This window comes from Daphnia pulex, chromosome 2, assembly GCF_021134715.1.
Source record: "Daphnia pulex isolate KAP4 chromosome 2, ASM2113471v1".
Classification (NCBI taxonomy): Eukaryota; Metazoa; Arthropoda; class Branchiopoda; order Diplostraca; family Daphniidae; genus Daphnia; species Daphnia pulex.
The window spans coordinates 12,943,215-12,959,647 of record NC_060018.1 but is presented as its reverse complement, the minus strand read 5'-3'; the positions used below and the strand labels follow the sequence as shown (position 1 = coordinate 12,959,647).

Below are 16,433 nucleotides of genomic sequence, written 5' to 3'. Positions count from 1 at the left end.
CTGGAATAAAAAAGGAAGAAGAATTTGTATCCTTGATTTTCTCTCCCAGTTCAGTTCGCTTTCATATTATACACAAGTTCCAATTTTGATTTAAAAGAAGAAATAGAAGAGATGATATACACTATACCCCCCCTCTCTCTCCCCCCCCCCCCCCCCCACTGTGCCGCCGTATATCCGGCAGGAGGAGCAGCAACTCATAATGAAGGGAGATGTCTGGATGGCAGCTAGGCAAGAAGGCAGGGAGATATCGAGTGTGAAAGAGAACAGAGAACTATTGGAGTGGTGGAGGAGGCCGGAAGAAAGAAATCGGGAAATATATCTATCTTAGACTTTTTTCTTCTTCTTCTTCTTTTATTTCGTGAATAGCTGAAAAAGATCGCTGAGGTAAGGGACACTGAACGCTTGATGACACGTAGGCACGTCGTGTTCCTCCTCCTCCCCACCACTGCTGCTGCCAATCCAGTAGTACAGGGCCCATCCAGATTGGATGGCGGATGGCATTCATTACGATTGACTTATCAGTCACCAGCCTCTTCTTCTTCTTTTTCTCCTCATGTCTTTTGTACATGTGCGTGTGTGTGTGTGTGTTGTCGATCTTTGAATGCGATTTGTTCCTGAACTGTTCAAGTATATTTTTTCCATTTTGATTCAGGAGGGTCGCCCAAATGATTTGATTTGTCGTCGATGGCATCTGCTTTTCTAGGCCGTCCGTATCTCACGCTCCCACAACATCAGCGAATTTCATCTCCTTTTTAAAATTTGAGCAAGATGGAAATAAAACTTTGATTTTCTTTAGGGACGAATGTTTTGGCAGACACACAATTTTTGCGGCGTGGCCGCCCATTTGAAATAGGCCGCTGCTGCTGCTGTACTGCCCGTTTGGGCAGTATATAGCCGGTCGCTTGGGGACTTTTTAACTGTCGTCGCGGTTCCCCCTTTAAAAATTTCCCGTGTTTTCCATGGGAAATATCGCACGTCCATTGGCCCATTTCCCCAGTGTCTTTTTATAGGAAAGAAAAAAAGATTCCTCCAGATACTACTATATGTATTGGACGACGACATGGATAAGATAAGATTTGACGAGAAAGAAACAACAGTCTCGCCCTGCTGCGCCAAACAAAACCGCCAGATGAAAAGAGCAGGTGCGCCTCTTTTTCAATCTTTTCGACACATTTAGATTTCATGTTGACAGACAAATATCGGCCGTCTGTTTTATTTCTCGTGCGAGATCAATTGATTTCCCAGAAAACAACCAAATGGTTTCCGTCTCTTGACTGTTGAGAAAACTGACAAATTATCAAAGCACAACATCTGAAACTAGTCGACACCTAACGTGAATTCACCTTCAATTTACTGGGGAAAAATAGTAAAATACATCTTTTTTTGATTAAAGAAAGAACAGACACTTTATTGAACAACAACACAGAGTTGTTGTCGTGTGTCGTATAATATTCCAGCCGTCACAAACCGCTGCACGCGATCAAAGTTCCGTCTCAATTCGTCCAACATTGATCGTGAAAATTTCATCAACCTTTTGAGTTATTTAATGACAATTTCCCCCCTTCTTCTTTTTTATTTTGGTTCATCCGATGACGTAGCGCCAAATTGAACCGCAACGCACAGATTGGCTGATTTATTCAGACGACGTCCCGGCGCAGAGTCTTATAAAACAAACGAGAAAAAATCCGTTTCTTTTGGGTTCTTTTTTGATTTCTCGTATTCATATGATTATTATTATTTACCATCGTCGTCGTCGTCGTGATATTTATTATTTGTGATTGCCCGCTAGCGCCATTGTGCGGCAGGGTTGTTGTTGTTGTTGTTGGTTCTTCTAGTAAGAAGCAGAGGAAGGAAGGTCTTCGATGTTCCAGATGGGGCATATAGATTTTCTTTGCTTCTTCTTCTTCTTCTTCACATTCTTCGCCAGAAAGAAGAAGAAGAAGAAGAAGAGAAAAAAAGGTTTTCTGTGCCTTGCGGGCTTATACCCCAGGAAAAAGAAATGCCTTTTTATAAAACAACTTTTTTGGCTGAGGCAGCAGCAGCACACGCTGGTATACCTTTTCTTACCGTTCTTCCAACCAGCAGCGGTGGCGCTGGCGTTCGTTGCCACTCTCCTCCCCCCAAGGCGTTGGTTGGTCCCAACCCACCCAACCCACCCACTCCCTCCCTTCTGGCATGTCGAGACTTGGCCGGCCACCGCTTCGGCTTCAAACCCCAGACACGGTTCAGTCGACGCCGAGAAGTGCTGGTGGAAGCACACGTTTTTTAACTACTTCCCTTCGCCATCTAAAAGTTCCCCAATTTTTCTGTTTGGTTCGAACAAGAGAGAGAAAAGACATTTTTTTTCGGGTTTGACCGTTTAGTCGTGTAGAAAAAAGAAAAACTGTTTTCTTGATCTGGGCGTGTTTATTCGAATTCAACAACAACCAAAAAACTTGCCGAGTTTTCATGTGTTTTCTCGACAACCGATTGTGGATTGTGTGTGTTGTGTTGTGTGCCCAGTGAAATTTAAATTGAACTGAATTAAAAACACGTTGGGTTCCATCTACTGGATTATTTGTTTGTGTGTGTGTACCCAGAGAAAAAAGAAGTGAAGAAAAGTGGTTGTTGTTGTGTGTACACCCTTTTACATTTTTGTTCGTGTCTTGGAGACACACACACACACGGAACAACTTGTACACACACACGTTGGAAAATCTAACATACCCCACAGGTACGGTTGTGTCTGTTGTTTTTTGACCCCCCCCGAAACAAAAAAATATTTTCGGCCATCTTTTTTTTCCCATCCCTCCATTTTTTCAAAATAAAGGGGGGGGGGCAACAAAAAATAAAATGGCGGCCCCCCCAAAATGTCTTTAAATGGGTAGCTACCGTTTCTCTCTAAAAATTCCTTTCTTTTGATAATCGGGACATTGTCTTGGGGAAATGAAATTGGATATTAAAAATTCAGTGAATCTAAAATTTGTAGACGAAAAATGATTCATTTTCGGGAGGTTCTTTTTGTTACCTGGCAACGTCAAAAAACGCTCGCGTTTGATGGATTCGTTTTTAAGAAAAACTTTTTCCATTTCATTCTCGAAATGAAACGTCCCAGTTTTTTTTTTCTTCATCAAATTGTTTTTCTTTCTTCTCGTTAAAATTAATCAATCCGTTAACTTTGAGGAAAACTGCTCATTTTCATCCATCTCGACACACACAAAAAAAGTTTGGCTGATTGGACGTCGGGGAATGACCCGTGACCATGTGTGTTCTTGCGGTCTTTCACGGTGGCGGCCATTAGCTTGTCATTTTCACTGCTGCAGCCATTCTTTTCTTTTTTTTTCAAAGAGAAAAAGGGGAAATAATAAAATAAAAAAAAAGAACGTGTCGAAGCAGAGATTTACAACCGACCTCCAAAATGTTTTCTTCTCCGTTCAGAAATGGCTAATAAAGAAAAACTTTTTCCAACATTTTCTCTTTTTTTAGGGTTCGACGACGACGTTTTGTTTTCTCCTTGAAGAACGTCGCAAGTGTCGACTCGTCCAAGAGAGTCGGGAACCATCGGACCAATGACATTTCAACGGAAATAGGCGGCGATCTTTGATTCGGTGGTTGTGTGTTTTTTCAAAGTGAGTGTGCTGTGTGTTTCCGACAACAACAACAAACGAGAGAAATGGTGAAGAAGAACTTTGCTGCTGCGTCGCAGCATCGGTTACGCTTCTTGTGGATAAATCTTATCGCCCTCCTGGCCCACATTGGCTTCTCTTCTGCTGATTACGGTAAGTTTTTTCTTTTTTTATTTTTAAAACCCGGAAGATCCGTGTCCGTCTTCATTGTTATCATGCGCAGGTGGTTGTTCTCCTCCTCCCCCCGTCTGACTAGAAATTTTTTTTTTTAATATTCCGGATGATCCGTTGTTTGGTTTTTCTCCTTTCCCATTGTCCTCACCCTCAGTGTGAAGACCCTCATGAACACACACACACTTGTAGTCGTCGTCGATATGTGTGTGTATAAAAAAATGGTGTGGGGCGGAAGCCAGAAGCCATCACACCACACGACCGTCGGAATTCAATGCCCCCCTCTAGCACTTCCGCCCAGTCTGTACTCTTCACTTTTTTTCTTTTTTTGGCTCTGATCGTAATGAACCCACCTCGCCTTTATCAAAACTGATTAGCTCACCTAACCGCTACACCACCAAGTAAGTAGCAAAACCCCTTGGTAGTAGGACACTACCCCGGCTCGTGTGGTATTTTCTTATTTAAAAAAAAAAGGCGTAGTAGTAGTACAGGTAGAAAGAAGAAGAGGTGCTTTTTGCTCCGGGCGCTGGTTTAAAAGAGAAGCTTTTGTTGTTTCGTTCAGGAATCTTTCACGCTGCAGATTTTATTTTCTCAAGAGGGGGACCCAAGTCCAGTTATTGTTGGGGGGAAAATGAGTAGTGGGTCAAGTGTGTGGGGGTGGCTCTTATTTCTTGGCCAGCCAGCGAAAAAAAATGTTGCGGAATTCCACAGTGCTCTGCTTTTTGTGGGTACACTTTTCTTTCTTTCTTATAGCTGGAAAAAGAAAGAAGAAGCCCCCAAGCGATTTTCTTCTTCCTTGTGTATCTTTTACTCCATCTCTCCTTCTTCTTTTTTTCTGTTGTGGTCGAGGTCGTGCCGTGATTCCTCACTTTGCATTCTCTTCAGCAGCGTCGTCGTCGTTCTATTTTTGGGGCGATTCTGCCGTTGCCATCCGGACGAATGGCACACACACACACACCAAACAACGGGGACACAATTTATGTGAGATTTTTCTCACCTGCTGTTCCTCCTCTCTCATTTCCCATTGAAGAAACCCCATTAGTATTCTAATTTGGACACCTTGGGATATTTCGAGAAAAAAAGAAGTTTGGACTCGAGCAAAAGCCACAAAGTTTGGAGAGAGAAGGAAAAAAGAAAAACTAGACCACAGATGGTGTGGCGGAATTGTTATTTTCGACCGAAACTAATCAGCGAGAAATGAGAAAGAGAGAACCAAAAGGAGTAGTGGGAGGGTTGTTCTCGTTTCCGCACTGGTGTCGGGAGATTTTGTGCGCGCGCCCAAGTGGAAAAAAAAAAGTTTGACTTTGTTGCGGTGCTAGTAGCTGCTACACGCAATCGAATGAGAGGGTGAAAGAACCGGAGAGAAGCTCAAACTTTATTTTTTAAGGTTGACCATTCAATCTCTCTGAGGTGAGAGAGAGAAGCCTGGGCGAAACAAAAGAATTGTCAGGTCATTAAAATGAGTTGTTTCTCCTCGCCAGGAGAAGTCGAATTTTCCTTTTGTGTTGCGTCCTCCTCCTCCCGGTGAGCGGAGGCGAGAGAGAGAGAGGTCCTTTTGTTCCGTCCAGATTGTCTCGACTACCAACTCCATCATCCACACATAACGTCGCACAGAGTCGAGAGAGAGAGAGCGGAAAGTGTTGCGGGGCCAAAGTTGGTTCCCTCTGTGTTGTCATTGGAGACGGAAGGACCGAAAATTGGTGGTGTTTGTTTCGCTGCCGCCTAGGGTGGTCGCGCCCCGTCTGAAACAAAAGACAAAAAAACGAACTCTGGTGGACCACCTGTTATGGCGCAGGGAGGAAACACCAAGTCTTTTGTCACGACCATCTGATTTTCCGTTCAATTTCCGATCAACTCGACTGATCAAACTCAATGGCCATCCTCGAAAAAGAACGGGGTCGCAACAAGACAATGTCTCCCGCAAAACTTCACAGTCTGTTCATTTCAATCCCAGACTTTTATAAGAAGAAGAAGAAGAAAAACTTTTCATCTTTTTAAGTTGTATTTTTTTTAGCAACGGGAGGGCGCCTTGGTTGAAGGGGACCAGGTGGCGCGCGCGTTTTCTTCCTCTTAAATGTTTTTAAAAGGCCCCAGTCTAAGAAGAAAAAAAATGGCAGCAGGTGGCGGCCGCTCCATATACACAAATTTTGAAATTGTATTTAATGCCCCCCTCAGCGGCATGTCTCTTTTGAATACCATCTTCTTCTTCTTCTTTTGGGTTTGTAACAAACTTTCTACTGTTTTTTCTTCCCGTCGATAGTCTACGTGGTGGAATGGCTCGCGTATAAATTTTTTCGTCTTGTGGTTTCAGATGGATGGAATGAAGAAGTGCGTGTGTGATTGAGCGGGTGGTTTTTTGGGGAGGGCAAGCAGCAGCAGCAGCAATGTGTGGCTGCTGCTGCTGCTTGATTTTTTTAATTGCGGGGCTCGTCCGCGCGCCGAGGGAAACACAGGCAAAGGTAGGAGGAGGAGAAGACACACGAGCCGAGCCTCAGGAGGATATCGTGTGTACCAGGAGAAACATCTCAGGTATCGAAGGAAAACATTCCGCTTCTCTTGTGTATGTGTGGGCACATGTGGCCCATTTGAATTCCCACGCGCATCTTATTTATGTTATTGGCAGATTCTTTTTCGTATTTTTTCGTATTTTTTTGCGCCAATCATTTCCGTTTCTCTTCTGGCCGTCCAGAGAGAAACGAAAGGATTAAAAAGTCACGGGGTCTATAAAGACGAAGAGTACGTACCAAGCAGCCTCTGGGGGTTGTGTGTGTGTCTGTGTGAGGAGACGGGAGAATTATGAAAGCTAAAGGGACTTTGGGTAGAGGAGGAACCCTAAAGAAAAAATAGTAATAATAATAATGCCACAGGTCTCTTATACACACGGCCAGTCTCTTTTTTCTTCCTTCTTCTTGGTCGGACTATTCGAACCCGCGGGCGGTTGTGGCGGCTACTTCTCTCTCTTCTTCTTCTTCTTTTTTTCAATGTAGCAAACACACACACACAGAGAGAGAGAGACGACGAACTTATCCACCTTTCCTTCTCTCCTTTCCATTTTCCTTTTCTTTCCTTCCACCGCCGTTCTTTCTACAACAACAACACCCCACCGAAAAAGAAGAAAGGAATGCGCCCAAGCTTCATTCTCTTCTTCTTCTTCTTCTTCCAAGGTGTGCTGGACTGGCCAAAGGAGAAGAAGAAAAACTTCTTCTTCTTTCTCGTTTCTTTTTCTTTTTTACTACCGAAAATGACGTGGATAGGAAGAAGGGTAACACAACAAATGGTCTAGAAAGTCACGTCCCAAGTTCATTGTCGTTTCTTCCTCCCCCAGCCGACTAACCAGTGTCATGACTGTCGTGATGATGTGCTTCTTCTTCCATTTTACCTGACGCCCCGAGGACGACATCGAAGAGGTGGGAACCTGGGGAAAGAGACGGGGAAGAAAAAGTAAGGGTGAGATCCCTCCCATTGAATTGTGGAGGAAACAATTAGCCAAACTGAGCACAGAAACCGAGAAGATGAGTTTGAAAAGAGTGGGGGGCTTTAGGTTTTTTTTTCTCTCCCTTTATAGAAGGGGTGGTTTCCATGGCTACCTGTATGGAAATAAGAAGTTGGAGAAACTCGGGGCAAATCCCCTCCTGACAGATAAAAAAAAAAGAGCCCAACCCCTACAATTTTCCTTATTTTCTGCCTATTGATTTTAGTTTTTCTTTTCTTTTTGTATGAAGTACTTATAGCTGTGGGTACACCTGGAGAGAGAGAGAGAGAAAAGTGGGCATCTTCTTATTCTTTTGTTTGTGTCCAAACTCGGACAGGTGATGTGCTGCGCTCCTCGTTTCGATGCTGCTGCTGTTGTTGTTGTTTTTCACTGGTGGGTGGGATTTCCGCTTTGGCTCAAGAGGAATAAGAAGGGAGGTAATCAGACGGGATGTTTCTTTGATTGTCGGTTCCCCCCTTTTTTGTTCTTCAAAGGGAAAGCAAACAAAAAGATAAAGGAAAGTGGCAGATTTATAGTTTGAAGAATAGAAAATGGGGAATTATTATTTATTCACGACAATTTTTTTTTTTTTCATTTCAGTGTGGGGTGAGAGATGGGCTAGATTTTTTGTTTCTGTGTGAAAAGCTCTTCGAAAGTGCCTTTTTTCTCTTTTTCGGTTGTTGTTGTTGTTGTAACCCGCTTGAAAAGTTTTAATAATAATCAAGCCATCCCAGCCAGCCAGCCCCTGTAGCTGTTTTTGCTGCTCTTATTTATGATTGTCTCTTCTTCTTTTCTTTTTTCCATAATGGAGTAGCGGATTAAAGCGTTGGAAGGATGAAAGAATTGGTAGAGGCATTTCAAATGTATCAAGAAAAAGAAAAAGCATCTTCTTCTTTTTCTTTGAATAATGGTCCCTTTTTTTCGTTTAAAGAACTAAAGAGAAAAAAGATTTAAGTCTTGTTCCTCATCACCATAAAAGATTTTTTAAAAGTAGAAAAAAACAAAAAATTGGAAGCCGGAAATGTGTGGACCGACATGCACGACCGGTTGGAGTAGAAAACAAGAAAATAGTTGAAATAGTTGTCGAAATGTGTCTGTGTTGTGTGACGATTATGGAGACGTTAGTTCTTTTTTTGTTTTTATGGTGGACTGCCGGATGCGTTGAATTCCCGTCGTCAAGTTTTTTCTTTTTCTTTTTGTATTTTCCTTTAATTTAAGAAGAAAAATAAAAAAAAGGACGAACAAAAGAGCAAGAGAAAAAAAAGAAGGTAGAATCGGATGGTGAATTACATTTGATGGTAATGAAACGTTAAAGACTTGTAATGTAATGACGGCGTGCTGGCAAGGACCTCCCAACTGGAAACGTTGGAAAAAAAGGGGCCCTAAATCTTTTGGGGTTCTTTTTGATTGTGTGTGTGTGTTAAGAGAGAGAGAGAAAAGACCTTGGAACGTGATCGTCTTTTTCATTCCCGCTTTTTATTTTTCGATTTGAAATTTCTGATTTGTTTTTTTTTTCGAGAAATTTTGGCCTGAAGCAAAGCTCGAGCCCTTTTCGTTTCTTTTTTGGATCTCATCCATCCATCCATCTTTTATCCGTGGACCGTTGCGTTTGGGATACCTTCTTTTTTTTTTTTCTTTTTTCTGCCGGGCACAAAAACAAAAACAGTGAGTCCAGAGAGTGAAAATGCGCGTGTGTGTGTGTGCTTGTGCGTTCGCCTTGTCTTATTATATTCAACAATGTGAGAGAAGGAGAGAGAGTCTGGGGCTCACCGCCGGCCCTCCGGCCTCTATTTTTTCTCCGAAATGATCGAGACAGAAAGAAACAGAGATGGAAGAAAAGAAATACCATTTGTATTTGATCTCTTTCTCTCTCTCTCTCTCACCTTTAGACAGGAAACTGACATTTTCTTGTGTTTTGTGCCAAGTTTCGGTTGGATGATATCAGAAGCCCACAGTCTCGCCCCTGGAGGTGATTCTCGAGGTTTAGACCATAGTTCTATATGTGAGCTAGTATCGACTTGGGCCAAAGAAAGAAAGAAAAAAGTTGACACAGAAGAAAACAAAAAAAAAACCCGAAGAAAAAAAATGTGAAAAATAACGACCTTTTGTGTCGATTCTCCCCCTCCATCCGACCGTTACGGAGGCGAATTCAGAGTAGTTTCCTGTCTCTTTTTGTTTCTTCTTTTTTTTTCTTCACTCTGTAATTATTGAAATGAGATGGTGTAGAATGGAGACAACAAAAACCATTTGATCATTTTTTTTCTCTTCTCCCAGAAGAAGACAACAAAAAGTTAATGTCGAAATAATCGCTTGTCCTTCGTCGTTCTCTTTTCTTTTCCCCCCTGACGACCTGTCGTGTCGTGTCGTATTATATTCATTCAAGACACACAACTTGGTTTTTCTTTCGTGTGTGTGTATACTGTTGGATGATGGTGGCAGGAGCATTTTCGGTCGGCAAATCAACTTTTGTTTTTCTTTTGTGTCCCGACTTTTGACTTTGACAGAGAAGAAGCCAGGGGGGGAAAGAAGGAGAAGGAGGAGGTGTTCTTGTTATATAATGGGGCTGTGTTCTTTGACGTTGAGAAGAAAAAATGGGGTCGGTAGCCCCCCCTCTTCTTCTTCTTCTTTTGTGTCAGGCCTTTTTCTATGCGTCTCGTCGACTCTGGTCGTGATAAATCGTCGCTTCTGTCCTTTTTGTTCTGCCGAGGCGACCGCTGTCGAAAAATCGACAAACGCATTTGCGCACATTTCTTCTTCCCCTCGCGACCTAATACAATGCACATCCCTTTTCCGTTTGGACCTCATTGAATTCGCCAACCCCGTCCCCCCCTCTCTTTAACACTGCGCATGAAAAGCGTGTGCTGTCGGTCCAGGTGTCGATTAGTCGAGGAATGTTTCCTAGTTCCTCCCTATAGCTGTGAGAAATACCCCGAATGCCAAAATACCAAAATGTCATTCCTACATGTCTGACTACATTGTAAAAAAGAAATATAATAATCCTGTATCGTTTAACAATTTTTCTTTCTTTTATTCTCCCCCAACAGTTGTGCTCCTGGATACGACCAAAGAGGATTCACTGGACTGGACTCGTTATCCGTTTGGGCCCCAATCAGCAACGCCTGGGGTGAGTTTTGATATATTTTGGAAAATGCATTAACGCCCGCCGACTGCTGCCGCTGTCATCTTTCTCCCTCGGTGTGGGGCTGAAGGGCCCCCCCTCGAAAGTCTGAATCGGTTAGGTGTGCTCTGTTTGCAGATGTGAAATGATGATGAGACGAGGCAACTCGGCGTGATGCATTATTCATCTGCCCCCGCAGCCGTTTTGATTAGAAAGTTAAAACGACTTTTCAGCAGCAGCAGCTGAGGCTGACGCGGGTAGACGTCAACATCAACTGAACCGTTTTGCGTCGTCGTCGACGACGTTGACGTGGGAAATTCATCATGTTGTAGGTTTTTTCGGGGGTGATTTTGATTGGATTTTTTTTCCTTCCAAAACAAACCGAGAACAAACTTTCTTCTGTCAACTTTCGTGTGGATATCCCCCCTCTCTCTTACTCCTCCACCTTTTGTGATTTCATCAAGTTTCGCTCGGTTCTCTTGTTTCCAACATGAAGCCTCTCTCGATTCCTCCTCCGCTAGGCCCAATATTTCCACTTTTTTTTAGTCTTGTGTTTTGTCTTTGCTACGGCTTCCTTCCCTCCCATCCGTCCTCCTCTAACTCGTCGCTCAATGCAATTTGTCTCCCCATGGAGAAACAAAAGCCTCTTTCTTTTCTCTCTTCTTTTTCAAGAAAAAGAAAGAAAAGAAGAGGGGGGGGAGACGATACCAGTGTGTTGTCTCTCCTCGCCATGAGAACAAGAAAAATCCTAAAATATTGTGCGACCCCCCTAACTAAGTAGATTGGGGCTGCCTATATTTGTACCGTGTGTATACAGTGTAGTATAACCTCGCTGACTCGAGAACTTTCTCAGGTTTTAGGCATTTTCTGACTAATATGGTGTCCACGTTAAGTAGAGCTCACCTGGAATTGATAAGAAAGAAAGAAAGAAAAAAAAAGTTAAATCATTTCTACACAAAAGAGCCAAACTGGCTTTCGGGTTAGTTGCGCTGCTTGTCTGGGGCTTGGCCTTTAAGTGAATTGAGAGATTGGAATCGCGCGGCAAGAGAGAGAGAGAAACGTATAGACAAAACATTCCCCGAGAGCTTTTTTGGAAAAAATCCAAACAATTTCAAGTTGAGACGGAAAAGCAATACACGAAGAAGAAAGAAAATCAAAGAGATTGTGCACCACGATTGATGGATCCATTCTGATGATCGTGATCATCCGGTTTGTCGGTCCGCAATCGAGTCCCCGCGATAACTGGACGTCCATGCCCTTTAATTCATTTTATTCCGTTTCTTTTTCTCCTTTTTGACGTTTCGGAATGAAATGGGAAAAAAAGAGAAAGGAATCGGATCGGCTAGATCGACAAACAAACTTGTCTCTCTCTCTCTCTCTGTCTTATGGAGACCAATGTCTTTTTACCTTGTTTGGCTCTGATGGTGATTTGTGATTGTCATCGATATTTTGATATCGGCGCAACATTTTTGTTTGTCTGCTGGCGAAAAAAAAATACGATGAAGAAGAAGAAATAATCCATTCGCTGGAAGTTGTTATTATATTCCGGTCGACCCGACCGACACGTTTCCACCATTACTCGTAGATGTACATCATAGGCTCGTTCTTCCACTCTGACCAATGAATAAAAGACGACAGGCAAGAGGGGGAAGAAGAAGAAGACATTCCTTTGCGGCCCCGATGGTTAAGGGGGGGGGAGACGATATTCCGGACTGCGTGGGTTTTTCGTGGGAAATGAAACGCGGAATCAGTAAGAAGAAGGAACCTTAAAAAGCCCTCGACCAAATTGTGACGCTCGGCCGCGCTTTACCTTTTTCCTGCCTTTTTCTCGTTTCCCCTTGTTGAAGGAGAAGAAAAGAGAAGCCCAAAAGTCGTCGATTCTTCTTTTTCCCGTGGACGAGAAGAAGAAGAAAAAGTCCGTCGGGTCCGTTCCAATTAAATGGTTGACCGCGGGGATATTATCAATGTAATGGAGCGCTCCAGCACGTTCTCTCTCCTTCTCCCGGTTTCTTTTTTTTCTTGGGTGTTGTTGCAGCATCCACGCTCTATCGATTTCCTTTCCTAGACCCTTAGGAGAATATATAAGTGAAGGCTGAAATAAATAAGATGTATTATTATATCAGGGTTAGAAGACGGCGGGCGACGGGGTAGCGAAGAAATAAAAAGGGTAGGGCCTCGTGACCAAAGTTGAAGAAAGAAAACGAGAAAGAAAAAGGGGAAAGAAAAAACAGTTGTGAGGTTAAGAAGAGGCCCGAGAAATCGTCGAAACACCAAAGAGGCGGATTCTTCATCTGCTGAGTTGGTCTAGCGAAAAAAAACCAAGAAAGAAAGAAAAGAGGATCCCGGGATAAAATAAAGCTTCCTCCACTGTATACACATACTACACCCCCGGTCGAAGGAAAATAAAAAATAAAGCCGAACCTCTTTGGGGAGCGTTTATAGTTAGTAGTAGTAGGAAAAAAGATGATTTTGCTGCATTTTAGGTTTCGACCCGCACGAACTTTTTTGAGTACTTTCATACAGCACGTCTATTTTTAATGCTCCTTGTTGTTGTTGTTGTTGTGTACATAAATAACAAGAGGGGATAGGAACGAGCGAGTAAAGATGATGACGTATGAATAATAAAAGGGAATTTTTGGAAGGAACTATTGGAGAGCAGCAGCCACTGGCGGGCAAAGGGCGCGCCGTACGGTTGTTGTTGTTGTTCGTTGTTGTTGTTGTTATGAGATCCAATGACCCCCTCAAGTGGAGATGGGAGAAGACGAATAAATGAGGAGGACTGGACTCACGGGTAAAATATCCAAATGCAATTGGGGGGGGGGGGGGGGGATGGGGAGGAGGGGTTTAAAGTTTTCTGGTGGTGCTGGAATGAATGAATGGTGGTAGTGTCGCTGTAGGCTCCATTTCTCTCTCTCAAAACTACGCCTCGCTGACAGACGTGTAGTTGAAGTCGTGATTGATACGAAGAAACGACGATGACGGGAGTCGGTGAGAGCCCAGAGGGGCAATCAAACAACAAAAAACCCCAGGTAACAACAACAGCAAGAAGAAGAAGCAAAAAAAAAAACCATCAGAGCATCACCCCCTAGGAAAAGAAAAATAATTCTCTTTTCTTAGTGAGTGTACCACCTCTTTTTTTCCCCCCGTCTTTGATTGCACCTTGGCTTTGATAGTTTTGGTGTCGTCGTGACGGTGATTCATGTCGTTCAATCGGGAAACCAATGAACCGTTATCAGTTGTCGTCGTCGTCGTTTCACTAGGGAAAAGGGACGACTATTTTTCGTTTAATAGTTTTTTATTATTTTTTTCAACGGTTGGCTCACCAAGTGACCACTTCCGTCTCGGTTTTTCTTTTATGTGTTAACACACACATGCGCGCGCAATTAATAGGCGAGGTGACAGCGCACGATGAAAACCAATTCCCCCCCCCCCATTCTTTTCTCTCTCTCTGAATCAACAAGAAAGAAAGAAGAACCCCCCGCTTTGATTTGATTTTTCCCCCAATTTTGTGGTTGAGGAACCAAAAAGAGCAGAAATATTGGCGGCGTCATTGCGGGATTTGAATTCAGTTCGGACCCCGTTAGGAGAAACGTAAATATACACAAGAACTATTTTTCTTTCTGTGTGTGTGGGGAGTCGACACACAACAGCAGGTACGGCTGGGAATCAAAAAGCTTAGCATTCTATAAATAAATAAATAAATGTTTTTTTCTTCTACTTTATCTGACCAAAAAGTCGACGACGAAGTAGAAAAAAAAACGTCGAAAGAAAAGGCAAAGTCATGGTCTCTGTTGGAGGCCGTTGTCTGTGTATATTTCCCCCTCCCGTCTACACAAGAGACTCCTCCTCCTCTGCAGCGACAGTTGCGATTGTTGTTATATATAAAAAAAAAAAAAAAACTGGAGATTCTTTTTTACCTTTTTTCAAAGAAATGGGAGAATCTTCCCATTCATTTTTGGAGGGAGTGAGTTAATTTCCTTGGAGAGGGGCTCCTGCCATCCACCCCCCTAACCCTCTTTCTTTTCTTTCTTTCTTGTCTCTCTCTCTGTGTGCTCCGTTATTATTATGATGATGATCATCACCGGGGCCACTAGTGATGGGGGATTTGTCTCGGCTGGCCTATTTTCTTTTCTTCTTTCTTCTTCACTGGCAGTCGTCGTTGTCTTTCTTGACTCGTTGCGCTGCCGTGCGCATCTCGTCCCCCTTCCGAAATGGGAGCTTTAACTGTTTCTCTCTTCTTTTCTTTGGCTCCTTATTTTTTTTTGTTTTTTTTTGTTCTTGCCTCCCCCGTGTGTTGTAGGCCAGTCTTTTGTCGTCGGGAGAAATCAAGAGATGAAGGCGATAACCCAAGAAAAAAAAACAGCTCCTAAAAAATAAGGAACGCTCCTGCTAAAATTCAAAAGTTGTTTCCCAACGCAGTAGAAGAAGAAGAACAGAGTGTCAATGTTGATTGGTAGTCGTCGTATCGCAGACTCGTCTTATTGTTCTCTCTCAACTGGTCAGGTTAACTTAACACACGCCAAACAACAATTTCTTCCTTTTTTTTTATTATTTGTTTAAGGGGGGAAACAAGAAAAGAGTTAACTGATCACCTTCACTACTATAAAAGAAGAGTTAGGTATTTGGTGTTATTGTTTATTCCCGTCACATGCACACACTAATCAATGCATCGAAGAAGAAGAAGAACAAGAACATAAGAAGTAAGAAACAAAAAAGAAAAGAATACCTTATCAGGTTCTCTCTCTTTCTTGTGTGGGTATGTTGTTGTTGTAGTTCTTTTCTTCTTCTTCTTTTTCTCGTACCCAAAGGTCCGGGCAATAATATAAATCGCTCTCTCGGTTCTGCGACAGCACCTGATTTTTATCTTCTCTTTCCTTTTTCAGATTGTAGCTTTTTTACACAGGGACTAGAGACACAGCACACAGAAAAACACACACTAGACATTTTCCCAAAGTCTCCTTGTTTTTTGTTTTGTTTTTTTGCCCGACTCGCTTGTTGTTTGGGGTACACACAACTTTTTGGTGGTGACTTTTATTTACGAGTTCGTAATGCCCCTTTGGACTTTTGAGAGCCACATAGTCGTCTAGCTGTGTGTGTGTTATTTCGCGTCTGTTGTTTGTCTGGCGGGGAAAGTATTTCAGCGACTTTTACTTTTGACGACAAGAAACTTTTATTCGTTTGGTTGGTGTATCCGGCTGGACTTTTTGGATCTTGAATGGATCCCCCCTCGCCCACTGAAAGAAGAATCGACCCCCAGAGTCCAGACTTTGTTGTGTTCTGGTGGTCTTGGACAAGATATATTTTATTTGTCTGTCAAAAGACGAACGTGTGCGCGAGAAGTTGGCCGTGTAAGTGCACAGTGAGTCCAGCTCTCTCTCTCCCTTTGTGTTTTTCGGTGGTGTGTCGTTTCTTATCGCCAATTTCCCATCGGCGCAAAGCCCCACAAACACCCAGCGAAAAAAGAAAAGGTTCGCCTTTCTCGATTGAAAATAATTACAGACCTGGCTGCTCGGCTGTTTAGCCTTAATATCTTTCGACGGTGTAAATGCAGCCAAAATGAAAGGGAAAACTTTCCTCCTTTGGGCCTCATTTCTGCTTGCATTTTTGTTTTGGGTGAAAAAAAAAATTGATGGGCATCGGCGGAATGAATGGCCAAATGTGGAGAAGGAGTGAGAGAGAGCAAAGAAAAGCCAAAGGGGGTGAATGAAATGATGATCTAGCCGGAGCAAATTTTTTTTTCCTTCTTTTTCCTATAAAGAAAGAAAAAAGATGAAAAGTGCCAGTCACGAGGAAATGTGGATATAAAAGGCAGCGGCCAACAAGATGGCGGCGGCTCGGCGGTCCGTGAGATTTTATTGACCGTTTGCTCTTTTCTCTCTCTCTCTCTCGTGTCGTGACAATCGGGATCCGTTAGACCACCTCAACACCGGGGTCATGTGCGTGTATTTTTTAACGGGTGTTTAGTTATTGTCACACAGACAAGACACACACACGAGCCCATTGTGTCTTTCGCTTCTCTTTTGCATCCAGCGGCTTCTTCTTCTGCCTGAGACAAAGAAGAGGCCAT

The 16,433-nt window shown here is 43.0% G+C and overlaps 1 protein-coding gene across 10 annotated transcripts in view; it reads left to right on the top strand.

Moving 5' to 3' along the window:
* The window catches only part of LOC124203950 (ephrin type-B receptor 1-B-like), a 37,085-nt gene that overhangs the window by 8,686 nt on the left and 11,966 nt on the right, over nt 1-16,433 (top strand). For 9 of the 10 annotated variants that reach the window (XM_046600888.1, XM_046600880.1, XM_046600868.1 and 6 more), the window contains exons 1-3: nt 2,211-2,713; nt 3,466-3,758; nt 10,293-10,372. In XM_046600888.1, coding sequence (XP_046456844.1) covers nt 3,653-3,758; nt 10,293-10,372 — 186 coding nt within the window. In that variant the 5' untranslated portion in view covers nt 2,211-2,713; nt 3,466-3,652. Of the gene's footprint in view, nt 1-2,210; nt 2,714-3,465; nt 3,759-10,292; nt 10,373-16,433 lie in introns of those variants that run through there. The other variant, XM_046600873.1, reaches the window with a different exon arrangement.